The 19,354-nt window shown below is 42.0% G+C and overlaps 1 protein-coding gene across 3 annotated transcripts in view; it reads right to left on the reverse strand.

Annotated features, from left to right (window-relative positions):
* CSMD3 (CUB and Sushi multiple domains 3) overlaps positions 1–19,354 on the reverse strand; it is a 922,268-nt gene that overhangs the window by 316,002 nt on the left and 586,912 nt on the right. For all 3 annotated transcript variants that reach the window (XM_054984891.1, XM_054984890.1, XM_054984889.1), the window contains 2 exons: positions 9,823–10,010; positions 5,259–5,447 (listed from right to left, as the gene is read on the reverse strand). In XM_054984891.1, the coding sequence (XP_054840866.1) occupies positions 5,259–5,447; positions 9,823–10,010 (377 nt within the window). The remainder of the gene's footprint in view (positions 1–5,258; positions 5,448–9,822; positions 10,011–19,354) is intronic.

Below are 19,354 nucleotides of genomic sequence, written 5' to 3' on the forward strand. Positions count from 1 at the left end.
ACATATTACAACCACACATTTTCCTGTAACAAAACCCTAATCGGTACTACTTTTAGGCAATGCTAGCACTGGGAGACAGTAATTTATATTGAGTGTATTAGTCTTTCTAAATCCACTGCATTTCCCATCCAACTCTTCCCCAGAGGGATACTATAGGATCATGCCCACCCAGTGACATCACCTTAAGCTATCATGTCCTATCCCTCTCCTGCTTCATTTTTTCCACTGGGGGGTGGGGGGTGGTATTGCAGTTTCTAAAGACTCATTAGTTTATAACATAAAATGGTTATCAATGGCAGTACAATATTAAGCGAACTTAGCAGTTTCAAAGTAATAATTAATTATCTGGATCCAGACTAACCTTTTCAGTAGCAGAATTTACCTTCCCTGCCCCCCATCCCCAATGATCCCCATGAAATGCTGCTCCTGGGGGACAGGGATCCCTGAGGGGTAGAATGTGTGGTAGAGGGGGGTGGTCTGCAGAAGGATAGAGGAAATTACCCATTTTGTCTGGATTGAACCCCATTTTTTTTCCAGGTGATTACAGTGACAAATTGTATGAGAGAGAGCACATTTAAGTCTTACAGCTTTCTAAACTGGGTGTGGGGAGTGATAAACTATCAATACATACAATAAGCCAAATTTTAAAACAAAATTGAGTTATGAATTCACTAGATTGACTGTGCAGGTCAGATCAAATCCAAAAACAAACAAACAAGAAATCATCTATCTCCTCTCACATGGGGGATGGGATATTGCAGTCACTATTCTGATATGGAACTCACAAGAGATGCTACAGAGTGACAGTGAGGAGCTCCAGTGATCTCTTTGGAAAAGAGTTAAATTCCATTGAAATACATGGGCATATCACACTAAATTCTTTGAATGTGCTAAATTAACAAATCAACTGTTTTCAGTGTTTTTGGGTTTGTTTCTTAAATTTAAACAATGTAAGGGACCTAGGTACTATATTGTCTTAATATTTTTACAAGAATTATTTAAATAAAATAATTTCCATGTAACACTTTGAATTTGTTTGAACATAACATTTAAACTACACATAGTTAATTTTCTCCCAATAACATATTTCAGTTCAACTATTGAGACATATAATTAACATGATTTATTTTTTGTTGTTGTTTAGTAAATACAAGTCAACACAAACACTACAAAGCAGGCCCCACTCTATCTGGGACATTGGGAAGTCTTCTAGATATTTTTCTGACTTAATTTCTTTGTGGAAAACCCACATCGTTGGTTATGACATGGATAAAGCTCCCTTAAAATGGGACTAGAGACAGGACTGAAGCAGAAACAAGAGTGCAACCAGAATGCAAGGAATGGAATAGAAAAAAAATCTCACACTGAACCTGGGAAAATGTGTGCTGCTTCATACAGCATTTTAGACACAGACTAGTCCTCAAGTCTTAGTTCTTCCCAGCCAACACAACCATGCTGAGATCTCAGAATAATGTCCATCTCGATAACAATAACTCTCCAAAGAGATAAATTGCTAATTCTAACAAATACTTTCCATGCTTTTATTATATTATCTATATATATAAAGACAAGTGTCCTGACTGACTCTTCAACGCCCAGCCCAAACCCCTGGACCTGGAAGCGTGGAATTTGGGGAGACCATTACTTTAATGATGCAGCGGCTCACTAAGAAGGGATTTTAAGAAATTGGCCCCCTAAGGGGGTAAAAAGGGGTAAAATGTGTTTCCCCATAGGGATACAGCTTCCCTGTGTGGCTGGCAGGGTGCTCCTCTCCCCCCACCAACTACCAACTCAGCCTCCCTGAGGTAATTTGCATATGCGGCCTTGATTGGTCATCATCCCAACATTCTAAACAGTATGCAGGACACATGCAGTACCTCACACATTCAATGACTCCCAGTCATTGAATGTGTCCAGAGGTAAAAATACACCTCCCACTCTGCCCCTCTAGGGTTGCCAATCTCCCTGTGGGGCCTGGCTTTCCGTGTGACTGGCAAGCTAATGGGTCAGCTGTGGATCTCTGTGTTCTGAGGTAAAAATCAGGCAAAGGAAACTGCAGACAGTTGAAGAAAGACAGTACAAGACTCCTGAACAGGGATTTTATATAGAAGTCAGTATGGCAGTATGGCAGCTGAGTATGGCAGGTGAGATGGTATACAACCTTTCTAGGGGCCATTTCAATGTGAACCTCTCACATGAACCTGCCGAAGTGCCCACCACACCACCCCTCCCTCAGTCCAACTCTACCTCACACCTCTTGCAGCCATCACCTCTTACTGCTGCCAAGAAGCCTTCTGGCAGATGTTGTGCAAGATACACCGATGCTAAAAAGAGTAAGCAACTTAGAGATGCGGAAAGAGGCCTCCTGGCAGACATTGTGCAAGATACACCGATGCTAAAAAGAGGAAGCAACTTAGAGATGTGGCAAGGAAATATGCATGTCCTGCTCCTGTGGTGCACCAAGCAGCAGTGGCCAAGTACCAGCAAGATCACCCCAAGGTGCACAGAGCGGCAGAGTCTCTCTATGAGCAAAGCAATCCTGGAAGACAAGTAGAGAGGTGCTCACTTCCATGGAAGGTCAGGGCACACTCAGGCATGGCGTATGATCCTTCATTACCTTCAAGCTACCTCTTAACCTCATCCATGCAAAAACACCCCTGTTCAGCATCTCAAAACAAAGCAACATGACCCAAGTGCTGTGGAACTGCAAGCTCATTGTTTGGGATGAGAACACCATGTTAAGGAGTGTTTTGAGGCACTGAGCATAATCCTTAAAGATGTCAGGGGCAATGAGAGAGAGATGAGGGGGAGTCACAGTGCTGCTGGCTGGAGACTTCTGGCACACTCTGCCAGTTGTCCCAAGGGGAACTCAAGCTGACGACGTTACCATGTGTGTAAAGGTGTTGTCTCTGTGGCCCCTCATCAGGAAATGTTTGCTATGAAAGAACATGAGGGTCCACTTGAGAGGCAAGGTGTTCGCTGGGGAATTCTCTGAACTCCTACTAAAAATAGGGGACAGTGTATCCCAAGTCCAAAGGAAAGGTGACCATCCCTGCAAGCCTGGGCACAGTAGTAATGGCCCTAGCAGACCCAACAGCCACAATATACCCTGATATTGTCACTATCACAGAGAAGTCCATAGACTGGCTGTGCAGGTGTGCTATTCTGACTCGCCAGATTGACAAGGCTGCCATCATTAATGAAACATTACTTAACTCACTCAAAATGGAATACAGATCTGTGGACTCAGTGGTGCAAATGGATGATGTGGTCCAATATCCTGTGGAGTTCCTCAGTATGCTCAACTCTCCTGGCTTCCCAGCTTACAAGCTTCTCCTCAAAGTGGGGGCTTCAGTGATGCTGCTTCAGAACCTCAGCCATCCCAAACTCAGCAATGGCACCAGATTATGAGTGAAAGCCTCCCCAGGAACATCATCAAGGCTACATTGTTCACCGGCAGTGCTCGGGGGTGGGGGGGATCAGTGTTTATACCATGCATACCACTCATACCATCAGAGAACCCCTTCAAATTCAAGACACTGCTCACTCAAAGCAATGCAATAGGACTAGGATTACAAAAATCTTTAACAAGGTGTTAGTATTTAATATGGTGTGTTAAATAATAAAGAAAAATGACAAGTAGAAAACAACGCAGCTAGAGCAAGATAATACATACATCAACAATATATTTCAACTTTCTGTAAAACTAGAAAAAAGAAAACCCTGCAAAAATCACAGTATGTTATTAGAAAGACATGAAGTTCTTAAGCATATTAAGGAACAAATATTGAGATCCTGAGGCACCCATACACCAGTTGTCATTTTGGGCTTCTGTCTAGTCTACAGCGCCTCCTTTTCTGGCATGAAAGGGGGAGTTCTGGTTGCACAGAAGCCCAGTTCATTAAACATCACCTCTAAGCAGGCGATTGTTTAGTGAATTGGGCTACAGCTCCTCCATTACACTGGAAAATGATGTCATCTTCCGGTGCAACAGGAGTAGACAGGAGCTCATGTGCTTCCCCCCCTGCTTTGACTCTTGGGGGACCTGGTATCCTACCAAGAATTCAGGTTTGGATACATAAGACTGTCACCTATTAAGTACTGACTTCACACAGACAATATGAGGTCTCAGCTAACTTTACTGCAGAGCAAAAGATAAAGTTACAAGTCTAACTAGAGAGCAACAACTACTTACAAACAACTAGGCCTGGAATACTTTGCTAACTGCAGCCACCAAACTAGAATTGCTATGCCAGAGGACAGAAATTGAAAGTGAGCCTTAAATGTACAATAACACTTTTTTCCAGACTTGTTCCATACAACATCACTAACCCCTGCTCAACCCATGGTATTGTGTTAACCAGCCATCCTTACACATCATTGGACACTATAACAGAGCTCTTTGAAGAATGGATACACAGAGAAAGCTGAAAACCAACAAGTTACACACACCAGAATTTTCATTCAATCCAGTGCGATTTTGCACCTTAACACAACCTCAGATACACATTAAATTTGTCTATGCAGGTCCCATGATCACCAGCATAGCATTTTTTTATGGCCAAAGGGGGTCCCCTCATTTAGTTGCCATCCTCCAGATGCAGCCTGGAGTTTTCCCAGTATAAAAGCTGATCTCTAGACTACAGAGATTAGCTCTCCTGGAGGAAATGACAGTTTAAGAGGATAGACATCGTAGCATCAAGTTGTATTGAGCTCTCTCCCCTCCCCAAAATCCACCTTCCCAAAGCACCACTCCTCAAAATCTCCAGGAATTTCCCAAGCTAGAGTTGGCAACTAGAAGTGGGGACGAACCAAAATATGAACTGAAGTTCATCAAGAACCAGGGTGGTTCACCTACCAGCGGTTCGTGGGAGCTCTTTTCTCACGAACTGTGACAAATTTTAGCCCGGTTTGTTTGGTTTGTATTTTGGCTCATCACTGCAGATAGCCTGGTGCTGATAACTCAGTTTCCTAGGCAATGGGGGAGGATGGGCTCTCTGCAGACCTTCTGCTGATGTGGAAGTGATATTTTCACGAACTGAATGAACCAGTTCGCGAACCGGGGCAAGTTTGGGAAAGTTTGTGGTTTGTGAAACATGACAATCCATGAACTGCAGAGTTCAGAATTTTCTCGGTTCATGCCCATCTCTGTTGGCAACCCTACCTTCAATCCTTTTCAGCAGCTGAAAAGCTGGATAGGTTTAACAGACTGGAACATGATGTAGATACCTTTATATATCAGTTTAATTAAATCTTACCATCACAAGTAGGAAGTGGATGGCTCCACCAGTGATTCTTTTCACACAGCAGAGGCTCTTCGTGACTCAATCTATAACCTGGGTCACATCCAAATGATACTGTTGAGCCAATGGAAAAGTCATGCCCATAACGACGGCCATGAACTGGTATGCCAGGATCCAAACAAGAGTAGGTATTAACTGTTACACCTGAAGCACAAGAAAGAATGTTCCAAAGATTAAATGAAGAAAGATATTCTTCAGTCTGAGGGAGGGGAATTATAAATACTAAGATTTCTGCTAATCCTTATGTTACTACAAAACTAGACAATTGTTGGTTGGAAGGGAGTTTGCAGGAATTGTATGTGAATATTGTGTTTATTATATTGAATAATATAAAGAAGGATATAAGTATGTGCATGTGTGTGTGAAAGAGAGTGAAAAAGAAAGATGTGAATGGACAATGGATACAGAAAATAATATTTAAACAACAAAAAGTCTATGAACTTCTGCTGATCCCACTGTTTCCTCTGGAATGCACCAACCTATTTGTATCTTTCTATGTTACCTAAAGATAAATTATTTCGCATTCACACAAATATTATATTCATATTTCTCTTCTATAGAGTCTCTCCTGTCTGGAAATGCAAGTCTTCATAGATAATACTAATATAAATCTAATACAATAATGAGTGCCTCTAAGACAATTCTGGTGAGAATAATTCAACACTAATTCCATATCTATAGCATATGAGTGCAATAAGACCTCTATCAAGGTAAGTAAATTCATTCTTAATTTTATAGAAGTACTTAAGCCTATGTATGATCAAATGCTTTACTGTTAATTTGATTTAGGCTTCAGAGTTTTGTTGAAAGGCACCTTTTTGGTCAAACTACAGTAATGTTTCCACAGTACTCTTGATTCTCCCATCTGGGAAACACCAGCAATTCCTTCATCAGTTGTACTGTTCTGTATCAAGTCGCTCTTTTAAATGGTGAAATCAGGGAGATGGGATGCTTAACAGTATAAGCATGGAAGGTGCTGATTCAAATCATACCTAGCCCATGGATTTAGCCTCAAGAAAGCCACTACCTTTCAGACACATAATTCCCATATTCAATGTGAGGATAATACTTCTAATTCTTATACTGTTGTTAAAATTGCTGATAATGTATTTGAATTGATATGCATGCTCTACCAACCTATTTATTTGTTTTTTTATCCCACCTTTCTTCCAAGGAACTCATAATGGTCTCCTCTTCTTTATTCTACCATCACAACAACACAAGTGAGGTAGGTTTGGCAGAAAGAGACTTTGTTTATGCATCTATTTACTTTATTCACAGCCTGCCTTTCTTGCTGAGACTCAAGGCAGATTCTATAATTATGGCAAGTAGTCTCCAAGTGAGCTCAATCTCCCCAATCTTAGTTCAATGTTCTAGCCACAATACCACACTAAGTTTCACCACCCTCATAAGCACTAGGTTGATATATGATGATGAAGATATACAGTACCTTGAGACTATTTAGGCCAGTAATGGCATGTTAATTGCAAGAGAAAATTAACTCTCTCTCAAGAGTTCTTGGGGTTAACAACAGCAACTGTACTTATATTCCACTCTTCTAGACAGATTAGTGACCCACTTAGAGTTGTGAATAGAGATGGGCATGAACTGGAAAAAAAACCGAACCATGCGTTTCGTGGTTCATCAAATTTCACTAACCACGAACGATCATGAACCTGCCCCTGGTTCACGAACTGGTTCGTTTGGTTCATGAAACCGCCACATCCAGCTCAGAAAATCATCACTTCCGGGTCAGCAGAATGTCACTTCCAGGCCAGAAGAAGGTCACTTCCAGGTCGGCAGAAGGTCTGCAGGAAGTCCATCCCGTTGCCTACAAAACTGATTGATTGGCACCAGGCTGTCTGCAGTCATGAACCAAAAAATGAACCAAACGAACCAGCCTAAAGTTCATGGCAGTTCGTCAGTAATGGGATCTGATGAACCGCAGTTCGCAAACCATGAACCGGCCTGGTTCGTGCTTAATTTTGGTTTGTATTTCAGTTTGTGCCCATCTCTAGTTGTGAACAAAGTTAGTGTTACTATTATCCCCACAATGCAGCTGGGCAACTGGGGCTGAGAGAAGTGGCTTACCCAAGGCCACCTGCTGAGATCATGGCAGTGGTGGGCTTTGAACCAGCAGAGTGCTGATTTGCAACCCAACCACTTAACCATTGTGCAAAAAAATAAATGGTTAGGAGGAAAACAAACAAAGCTTGAAATGAAGCATACTTCCAATCTCTAAGTGCTTTTGTGACTTCAGTTCAATTGCTGCAAGTTTATTGTTTATAATGGTTATAGATTTTTTAAAAATAAGCTTTTAGCATTTTTATAGCTTCTTAATGCATTTTACAATAATTGAATTAGCGTTAGCCACTTTGGGAACACCGCTGAGGTCAGAAAGTCAAAAATAAATTTGGAAGAAAAATCCTTTCCTGACGGTTACTTTTAAACTAGTGACATTAGTGTTGTAGCATGATGGCAAGTAGTCATTGCCAAGAAAACCCTGAAGCTTTAGCCTGGGCAGAAACATTCATACAACTCCAGGTTTTCTTAGAGTGAGAAAGTCTCTATGTGTTTCCAGCCACTGAACTGCTCCAAAAGAGTATTTCCACATGTCTCCAAACTGGAAATTTTAATTTCAAATTGATGGGCTAGCAGGAATTTGAACACATGCATGGGAAGTGAATAGCACATTATCAAAAGTTATACTTGCATTGGTGAGCACAGTCTGGGGACACTAGAGCCAAGCTGCATGATCTGCAGTTGCACAGGAGGTGTTTATCACTACGACATTTCATTCCTTCCTACCCACCCCTATAGGAATGTCTTCACACAGGCCAGTGCAGGTAGAGTGTTTAATCCCCCTGCCACTTCAGAACATGGGCATAGCCCAGATTATCAAGGTTTTCCAAATGTCATTGCTGCTTTCATTAACTGTCTCTCTGCCATACATTACAGACAGCATGTCTTATAATGGTGGGGGAGCTGGCCCAAACCATTCTCTTGGGGTTAAGATTGGGGAGGGGGGTTTTAAGAACATTGGCTGTTCCGCACTATAAAATGATGGAATTTGCCTAAAGGATTCTAGCTTTGATATTGACTGACCTTCACACAAGCCTACCAGCGAGGACGGGAGTATTTTGCTGGCACTTAATTATTCACAGTTGAATTTTTTCTCATGAGAACTGCATTTCTTTTCTTGTTTATCTGAGGTTAGTACAGGCAAAGAAGTGAAATCATGAAGAGATACTAGAAATCAAGGATTGACTGAAGATATGCCACTAGCAAGGCAATTCAGTTCTTTAGACTTTTTCCTTTAAACATTTCCAGTTAATCCCGACAGGTCAGCAATAAATTTTCTCCCTCTCTATGCTGGTATCATAAGTCATTCTTATCTTTGCCTCCTAGCTGCTTCTTTACCCAGGCTATGGACACTGAGCTTTTAAAATACTAAAGAGTCCAGTAGTTGGTTAAGACTAACCAACTTTAATGTAGCATAAGCTTTTTGAGAACCACAGCTCTCTTCATCAGATGCATGCCATACATCTGACGAGGACAGCTGTGGTTCTCGAAAGCTCTAGACTCCTTACTATTTTGCAACTACAAACTAACATGGCTAACTCTTCTGGATCTATGAGTTTTTTAAGCACCCCAGCACGGGTTAGCCTCCAAACCATCTATAGGGCAACCCAGTATATAAAGTTGCTCAGGGCTTGAATTAGAATGGAACAGCACTGAACTGAAAGTGCCAAGTCATTCAAAAGTCTCAAAAGTGCAAGTTTCTCTTAACGAGCTGATCACCCTACCATCACTTTGCAGTCAGACAGAAACTGCCTTATTAATGATAATAAACAAAATGGATAAACCAGTAATGTTTTAAACATTTTAGTAGGATTTGTTCACTCACAGATAGCACAAAATCAGTTCAGAGTAGCCATTTTCTGTCTAATCAGGGAACTGTGATGGCTCAATCAATTGTCCTTGATGGATATACTCTAAGGACAATTAAATAATGGCACCATATTTCAGAAAAAGCAAGAAAACTAGGCAAGTAGGCTTAGCAAAAAGTAATTTACCTTGGGGAGCTTTTATTCATAAAAATACTTTTTTTTCTGTAATAGACTGAATACAGTGCAAAAAAGCTATATGTGGCTTTTGCAGGGGAAAAATCTGTTTCCTTTGTCTCTTTAAAGAATAAGAGTGGAAACATTACCCCTTCCACAGAGCTGAATCCTAAAGACACAGAGAGGCACAGAATGGCCATAATCTCTGGACAGTCTCGCATGGTAGATATGTGACAGTAGCTTTCCATGACTAAGTCTGGGCAAATGCTTTTGTTGTTCTATAACTCAACTGAGAAGCTGTGGTGCCATAATAAGTGGATCAATACTGATCCCCAATATTGCTTCATACACACATGGACCCAAACGCACATGGGAAAATGTGTAAATATACAACGGTATTTCAGACTTCTGCAAAACAGGAATTTCACACAGTAAAGGAAGCAGGTTTTACTTACTCTCATAGTGGATCTTGAATCCATTATTAGAGCGGCTATTGTCTGTTGTAAAGAGAAGGTAAATGAAATTGCTGCTACTGAACAAAAACTGGGGGACTTGTGTACCATTGTAAGATCCTAGAAGTGGTGACAAAAGATTGGGTCCATCATGCACTTCTAGAACATCATAATTGAGTTCTGTCTGGAATCTATAATGGAGAAACACACATACAGACATAAAATATACCCAAAGACTACATACAGAGGAAATGGGCACAATAGAAAGAAATCATTCTTCTTGTACTTCAATGAAAACTCAGGTTAATTCTAAACTTTACTTAAATTAAACTACCCAAATATCAGTGATGATTCATAGAACTTGTCCCTATATTGCCAATGACTTTCCCACTATTGTACCACGTTGGGTCAGATTCTGCTGAAATTCTGCAGATTGTCTCAGATATCCACGGAGTATCTCCACTGTTTCCTGCAGACTTTGATCTGGGAAACTAGATTATGTAAGAACATGATACTTTATCTTGAATTTTCATATTGGAATTTAGAAAACAAAGTACATTCCCACAAAAAGAAATATTAAGTTACTGAAAGTGGGAAAAAAGAAGCACAGCACAAATTTTAAAAGATATCAATTTAAAAGGGACACACAGACCAGGAATTTATTTTTTTAAAAAAAAAATTGCTTATCTATCTGAAACCATTCCATTCACTGGATAAAAGCATTAATCACAACAATGTACTCAAAGCAGACAGTTGTTAAGGTTATGCATTTGTTTACTTTATAAAAAAAAAATAGGTATCTTCTTTTGTTGTGATAAACGTATAACTGGAGATTATACTTGGTTTCAAATACAATGAAATAAACAGAAAGCAAGTCTTCCTGTGTAAGTTTTAAACACGTTGTTATCAGAATAGGTGGCTATTAATGGTCCTATTCTTATAAACTAAATAAGCTGATCCTAATGTATAAGCATAGATGTCAAATAGATCCCATTCTTATCTATGGTATATTAAGATGACCCTGATCCTATGTAGATAATGTTTGACTCTTATTCTTTTTCACCATGATTAAGCATTATGTCTGTGTATCTAAACATTTATGAATTTCCAGTGAATGAAAATGTAAACTCTTGACTTGAGATGTGGGTTTGGCGTGAATAACCATACTGAAACATTACATCTGCACTCTGAAAACCACAATAAAGGCAATGCCCCTACCTTTCTATCTGTATGGTATTATGCAGGTCTTTGAAGATCTGTATGGTATTATGCAGGTCTTTCGTAGACAAAGTTGCTACGAGCAGACTTTAGTTAGGCATGATAAACCATGGTTTTACTAAATGTCTGGGGCTATAACCAGGGTTAAGAAACAAATTACGTCAACAGAAGCTATGGCCAAGCAATATAAGTATACATTCAATTGCCCAAACCATAACTATATTGAAAACCAGGGCCATTTCCACATGACTTACCTTCCCTTGGAATGACCCAGAACATCTGTGAAGTGGTTCCACCCTGTGAAGTGGGTGGAACTGACAGAGCTCTGGAAGATCTATGACTGACCCAAGGTCACCCAGCTGGCTTCAAGGGGTGAAGAGGGGAATCAAACCCAGTTCTCCAGCTTAGAGTCTCACTGCTCGTCTTAACCACTACACCAAACTGGCTTTCATTCATTCCTGTGCAGTAATTTGAGGAGCAGCTCCTTACTTCTGACAAAAGTTCAGCTCTATTACACTGCATGTCATTTAAGCAAAAAATGAGGGCAGTCAGACACCAAGTTTGTAAGGCAGATCTCTTGATTTCTCTTTCACAGAGAAGCAAATCAGAGTGATTTTGCTGGCCAATTTGCATTTGGTCAATAATAAAATTATTCAGGATATTTCAACCACAGTTTTCCTCTCCTACCCAACACAGCTAATGGTATAATAATCAGTCATTTGGTGGGTAAAGATAATCACTTTACCACCGACTTGTTCACACTCTTTCATCTAAGTGTAGTAAGATTGCCCACAGTAGCCAATTTACCAAGTGGTTATGTACAAACTGTGGATGACACTTGGTAAATTTATTACCCTGCCATTTCTCCAAGGAACTTAGGGTGGCACATATAGCATTCTATCTCCATTTTGTCATCAAAGTAACTCTCTGATATCGATTTGGCTACAAAACAGTGGCTGGCCAAAACTTCACGGCTACATGAGAATTTGAAACTGGGTCTCTCCTGACAAAGACCAGCACTCTAGCCATCATTTCACACTGGCTGTCAGTAAGTGGCCTTTGTCTCCATAATGAATAGTTTTCCAGAAGAATCACAGAACCATGCATACTATACTGTGGGAGTCAAACATGCTTTAGTTATAAAGAAACATAGGCTCCTTTTTAGTATAATTTCCCAGAAGTAGCAAATATTCAGTATCTAAGCAACTGGGAAAATCTGGAGAACATAAAACTATATGCATATTTGAAACATACACTGTTATTCCTGTGAAATAAATTAATGGTATGGCATGCTAGGTCTAAGCTCATTAGCCTAGAACAGTGCTTAGCAACAAGATGATTAACTACTGGCATTTTAAGCAGTAATAATTATGCTTCAACATCAAGATTAAAATGTCTAATTTTCATTTCTTACTAATATTGCTGCTGCTCAGCCTGACTGTGTCACTCACAACACTCAACAGATTGTGTCCCTGGTATTGTTGTAGCCAAAGAAAAGAAATCTAACCTGATGGCCTCTGGAGCTTAAAGAATGAGAATCCGTCCCTCCTGGCCAGCAGACTCAGCTGCTAGGGCTGGGACCTGCCTTTGCCTCCCCAGAAGGAGAAAGCGGCAGAGGTATTCTATGTGGGAGGTGGAGCTTGGTGCCTTAAAAGGTGGTCTCCCCCTAGCTTGGCAGTTGTGCCTCATGTTTGGCCTACCTACCCATCCTGTAGCAGTGCAAGTTTAGCCAGTCGTTGGTTACCACGGCTAGGTAGGAATTGTTTCTCCTTTCCATTATTGGCGGTCTGGGAGAGGTGTTTTTCGTCTACCTTGCACTGTGTGCATGCGGCATGGTAATTGGCTAAGGTGGAGCTGTAAATAGGTTGGTCACTGGCAGGATAGGTTGGAGAAAAGTGAGTTGGCCAGTGAGCACCCTCAGCACATCCCTATTGTTGGGGTAATTTGGGTCTGTCTGGATCAGCTGGAAGGCTTCAGGGCTACCAGTTGTGACAGCAGACTGCCTGGTGGGATCCCCTGTACAAGTCTTTTGCTCAGGCTCCATGGCTTGGGGTGGTTGGAGCTTTACAGGGGAACCATTTGCCTGGCTGGCCAGGTCCCAGCCATGCACATGGATGGCTCACACCTGGGGCAGTGGGGTTTGCCCAGACAGGTCAAAGCAGATGTCCAGGGGTAACCCCAGGGCTTGACCTGCACCACTAGTTAGGCCCTTGCTGTATTCGTGTTAATGTTTGCAGATAACATTGTTGTCAAATAAAAGGGGCCTCTTAGTTCCCAAGCTTTTTATTCCAACTGGGAGGGCAATAATACCCACAAATTCTCACTACAGATTATGGATTGAGGAGGGGGAGAAGGATTCAGACTTCATGATTTTGCAGACTCTGAAAGCTAAAGACCATGTGTATTGGCTCTTACTCTATCTGCTAATCAGGATAATACATCCAGTTAATCAATATCAAAAGTGGAAATAGTCGTATAATAGTTTATCACCACTTAAACTATGCAAGTGTCTTAAACCCTCTAGAAGGAAGAAAAAAAAGGGGAGACCACTTGGAGGGATTCATCAACATGATGGGGAAAGACTCCTTATACAAGGAAATAATGACCCAGTTTAATAGACCTTGTGAACCATCACAAATGTACCTCAGTCATTATTAAAATAAAGACTATCAAGTGACTCCATATGCTCTCAGCCTCCAAAGAGAACTGTGATTCTCACATGGGTTTTGGGTAGCATTTGGACCTTGCTGGACTCTGGTGTTTTTTCCTCCCAAATGAGATGACCTTCCCTTATTCAGTTTCTTCTCAGAATGCAAGTACTGTTATCTGATACCTATAACAAACAAACTGTGAGCCTGCCAGCATCAACATCAAAGGCTAGCATGACAGGGTCTTAAGAGCCAGACATGAGAAATTTCACACTCCCCCCCCCCCCTCACATTTTTAATTTTTGTCCTCATCTGCCTGAAGGGTTCTATAGAACTCAAAAGCTTCCATTGTGTAATTTGTGTTGGCTTCAATAAAAGGTACTCCATAATATTGTTTCTTTTTTTGGATTTTGTGTGGGCCAGCTTGATTTATGACTTTTTCCCTCTTGATGTATTAGCCCTACCTCTTTCTCACAGACAGAACAACCTCTCACTCCCACAGCCGATGTCCTTTTTCATGTAACATGGACAGACCACAATTTGAGTTCATCGATTCCAGGAATGCACGCATGAAAGCACAGCCTGTCCTCCACAAAGTTCCAGAGTCACATCTGATGTTACAGCTTTGTAAATAACTAATGTTAACAACAGCAACAGGCATTTGTAAAGCACTTAAAGGAAACAGGAAGTGTTTTATAGATAATTAATATATTTTAAAAAATACTAAGTTGTGCCCAAAGGCTTAGAAAGTATAGTGTTGATACTTCCTCTGAGTCATTGAAGAGGGATGGGAGCAGGAAGGACAAAAGGGAGACTGGAATGTGCAGAGGTGAAGTATCATTTATAAAGCACAGTTCCTTCATAAAAGCAGACAATCATTTCAAGTTTTTTAGAAATATAAAGCAGGTAAGGGTGAAAATACAGTAACAAACAGCAGAATATTTTAAAGATTTGGGGGAGAGAATTCCAGGCGCTGAAGAGAACAAAGAAAAGTAAGAAATGGTGCAATCCTAAAAACAGTTATAACATTCTAAGTCAATTGAAATTAATGAGGATCAAATAGTGTTAACTCTACTTAGAATGGTACTATAACACCACAATTCTACGGCTACTTTTCCGGGAGTAAGCCTCATTGACTAACATGAGACTTACTTCTGGCCTGCAATGGATTGTTCCATAGAAAGCCACCCTAAATTCAGTCCACTCAGAATCCTACTCAGGTCTATCCAATGGGGCATATTCCCAGGAAAGTGCCCTTAGGATGCCAGTGTTAGGCTTAGGGTGGCCAAGTCCCTGGCAGGAGGTTGGGGTGGGAACTTACTGGGAGGTGCAAACACAATTGCCATCTCCAGACAATGATGTAACTTCAGGCACAACCAAGAACAGATGGTGTCCTGCTGGGGGCACTTCTTTAGCTCTTAGCCCAAAACATAGTGTTTTTGGCCAAAAATGCCATTGCTGGTTGGTCAAAAATGCTGGTTTTGCCAGAAGTGATGTCATTGGCCAGGGACAACAATTGCAACCCCCATTTTGCTTGCCTGCCTCCTCCTACCAATCAGCAGGCACAGGCAGGGATTGCCCAGAGATTACTCATCATAAGCGGGCACCTGAGAATCTTAGTTAGGCTGCAATCCTACAAACACATTCCTATGAAATAAACAAATACACGTAAATTAAAAAGGTAAAGGTAGTCCCCTGTGCAAGCACCAAGTCATTACTGACCCATGGGGGGACGTCACATCACGACATTTTCTTGGCAGACTTTTTGTTATGGGGTAGTTTGTCATTGCCTTCCCCATCATATAAATTAAGCAATAACAAAACGAATAGGTTCCTTTTCTTCATACATTGCTCTTCTTCATCTTAGTTTCTTTTTAAATTTTATATTCCCTAAATATGTAAACTCAGGGCTTTTTTTCAGCAGGAACGCGGGGGAACAGAGTTCTGGAACCTCTTGAAAATGGTCACATGGCTGGTGGCCCCACCCCCTGATCTCCAGACAGAGGGGAGTTTAGACTGCCCTATGCACGCTGGCAGCACGGAGGGCAATCTAAACTCCCCTCTGTCTGGAGATCAGGGGGCGGGGCCACCAGCCATGTGACCATTTTCTCCGAGGGCAACCCACTGAGTTCCACCACCTCTTTCCCCAGAAAAAAAGCCCAGTGTAAACTCATCATAAAAAGGAAAAAACAGAAAAGCAAAACGAGCCAAACTCACTTTACGACGTATCTTCAAGCCTTTTCTGTGCTTTGATGCCTATGGGATTTTACAATCCAGCTATTGGTGGGGAGGGGTGGCAGCAAGATACATTAAAATGACAGAACTCTAAAAGCTGGTAGGTTTTTCCCGAGAAATACTTTGCCCCTTTCAGTATCAAATGAATTGTATTTCAGCACACTATTCTTAGGAAGAAAGTCGTTATGTAAAATATTTAAAGTTTTGCAGATCAATAATTTACAGGCATCATATTCATGATGCCTTGAACATGCCCTAATTAAATAACACTTTCCTTTTGCAGTACCTTGATTGATCTGAACTGCAGTGTTATTTATCAGTAATACAATTTTAGATACTTTCTGTCAGGAGAATCTGTGTAATACCAATTTTTGAGAATTAGCACAATTAAAATTAACTCATTTTAAAATGTAGAGGGATATGATATTAATCAATCGAATCATCAGATCCAGCCTCAAGGGCAGGATGAAATGGTAGAAATCTTGCACATAATGGAACAAATAAAGGGGTGTCTGTGCACTGTGACTCAGTATAAAAACCCTATTAATATTAATCAGGTTCAGGGAGGGTAAAAACCTGATTAATATAAACTGAGCCCTTGCCCAGGGCACCAAGGGCTGAAAATTAGACTTTGAACCACCACAAGCTACAGTGGAAGAAAGATATTAAGCATAACAGAGGATAGCAGAGCTGCATCTTGGTCCAGATCTGGCAACCATAGACATACATTGCTTTTATTATTCGTATTTTCCTATATGAAAGAAAGCATCACAGAACTGAAATAGCAAGATACTCAAATGAAGGTTAAGTCCACAAATGCCAATACATACCATTTCATAATTGTATTAGTGCTAATACCATTAATAATCTTGTCCTGTGAAAACAAAGATTACATATGGGTATCCCTAACAGCATCAAATATCTTATACTGAACTGCTGTTTAAACAGTGATGCCTTGCCATGAATAGCAATAGGCATCAACCTGGAAGTGGGGAGGTGAGGGAGGAGCCAGAGAGAGAGAAGGAAGGGACAATGGTACTAAAAACAGATGGACGGTCAGAGAAAGAGAGGTGGCACAAGAGAGAAACAGGCAGTGACATACACAACAGACAGACAAACAATGTGTGCAGAAGACAGTGACAGTTACAATAGAAGGTGGGAGGAGAGAAATTGATGAGTAACACTGAGAACATGTATCAAGAGGGATGCAGGAGAGAAAGGATGCTCCCAGAGTACAATACTGCATGTATCAGATATTATTATTATTATTATTATTATTATTATTATTATTGTAGTACTATGACTACTACCTTTGCTCTGATTTGGTGTATTAAATTATTATTATTTATTATTATTATTTCGATTTATAAACCACCCATCCTCAGGGGCTCTGGGTGGTGAATACTTAAAATAAATAAGAACAAGAAAACAATAATTCTAAAATCAACATACAATAAACAATAATAAAATAAATTAACCAAATACATTAAGGTGCAATGGTGGGGAGAACCCCCACCCCACCCCAAAGATGGGAGGCCGACATGGAACTGCCCCCTTCAACCACCGAATGCCTGGTGGAAAAGCTCTGATTTACAGGCCGGGTGGAACGGTAATATGTCCCGCTGGGCCCAGGTCTCCATTGGCAGAGAATTCCACCAGGCTGGGGCCAGGACTGAAAAGGCCCTGGCCTTGGTTGAAGCGAGGTGGGCTTCCTTAGGGTCAGGCACCACCAGTAAACATTTATCTGCTGATCAAAGCGGTCTCTGGGGAACATACAGGGAGAGGCGGTCCTGAAGATATGCTGGTCCCAACTCGCTCAGGGCTTTGAAGGTAAGAACCAACACCTTGAACCTGATTCGGAATTCAACTAGAAGCCAGTGCAGGACTCACACTGCTGCATTCTGGACCAGTTGTAGTTTCCAGATCAGGCCAAGGGGTAGCCCAGCGTAGAGTGAGTTACAGTAATCTAGCCTAGAGGTGAATGTTGCATGGGTCACGGTAGCCAGGTCCTGGGGCGTCAGGTAAGGGGCAAGTTGCCTGATCTGACGTAGATGGAAAAATGCACACTTGGCAACCACCGTGACCTGGGCCTCCACCAACAGGGAGGCAACCAGGAGCACACCCAGACTCTTCCCCACTGGCAAAATTGCCAATGGTGTCCCATCCAGGGCAGGGAGCTGGATCCCAACATCCAGCAGCCCCCATCCCAGCTGCAGGACCTCCATCTTCACCAGGTTCAGTTTCAGCCTGCTCTGTTTCAACCATGCTGTCACAGCCTCCAGAGCTCTGGCCAGATTGTCCGGGGCTTTGTCTGGCCAGCCATTCATCAACAGAAAAAGCTGGGTGTCATCTGTGTATTGATGACAGCGCAGCCCAAACCTCCACACCAACTGGGAGAGGGGGCACATGTAGATGTTAAATAACATTGGGGAGAGTATCGCCCCTTCTGGAACCCTGCACACCAAAGTGTGATGGGACAATAGATCTCCCCCGAGTGCCACCCTCTGTCCCCGACCCTGGATAAAGGAGACCAGCCACTGTAAGGCTGTCCCCCTAATCCCCACATTGGCGAGGTGGCCAGCCAACAAGTCATAGTCGACCATGTCAAACACTGCTGTGAGATCAAGTAACACAAGCAGCGCTGACCCGCCTTGATCCAGATGCCTGCGAAGGTCATCTGTGAGGGCAACCAAGGCTGTCTCTGTCCCATGGCCAGGACAGAAGCTGGACTGGAATGGATCCAGGACTACAGCATCATTCCTGCAGTTGTACCACCACCACCTGTTCAATCACCTTGCCCAGTGCTGGCCTTCATCAGCCAGGATGGGCAGGGGTCCAGAGGACAGGTGGTTGGCCTCGTCCCCTGCATGATCCTGTCAACTTTGTCCTGGGAGAGCAGCCTGAAATGATCTAATACAGACCCAGAGGACGGCCAAGAGGTCTCCAGTTCCCTTACTGTATAAACAGTGGGCGGCAGACCACGGCAAAGGGGCAAGATTTTGCCCGCAAAATAGCTCGCAAAAGCCTCGCAGCCAATAGTCGAATTAAGAATTGGGCGGTCTCTCTGAGAGAGGGAAACCAAGGAACGAACTGTTTGAAATAATTGAGCTGGGCGTGAGCTAGTGGACATAATGGAAGCAGCAAAGAAATCCCTCTTTGCTGCTTTCACTGCCACCTCATAGCTTTCATAAATGTTCTATAAGATGTCCTTTCCTCTTTGTCGCGCCCCAGCCTTCACACTCGCTCTAGTCATCTCAGAGACCACTTCATCTGGCAAAGCTCCTCAGTGAACCAAGGAGCTACCCGTTTGCAGGCTCGGATAGGATGGCAGGAGGCAATAACGTCAATGGCTTCAGAAAGTTGGCCATGCCAATCATCCACCAGCTCATCTAACGTATTGCCAGGGGGCATCGGATCCCACAGAGCCACCTGGA

This window comes from Eublepharis macularius, chromosome 7 (assembly GCF_028583425.1).
Source record: "Eublepharis macularius isolate TG4126 chromosome 7, MPM_Emac_v1.0, whole genome shotgun sequence".
NCBI classification, from domain to species: Eukaryota; Metazoa; Chordata; class Lepidosauria; order Squamata; family Eublepharidae; genus Eublepharis; species Eublepharis macularius.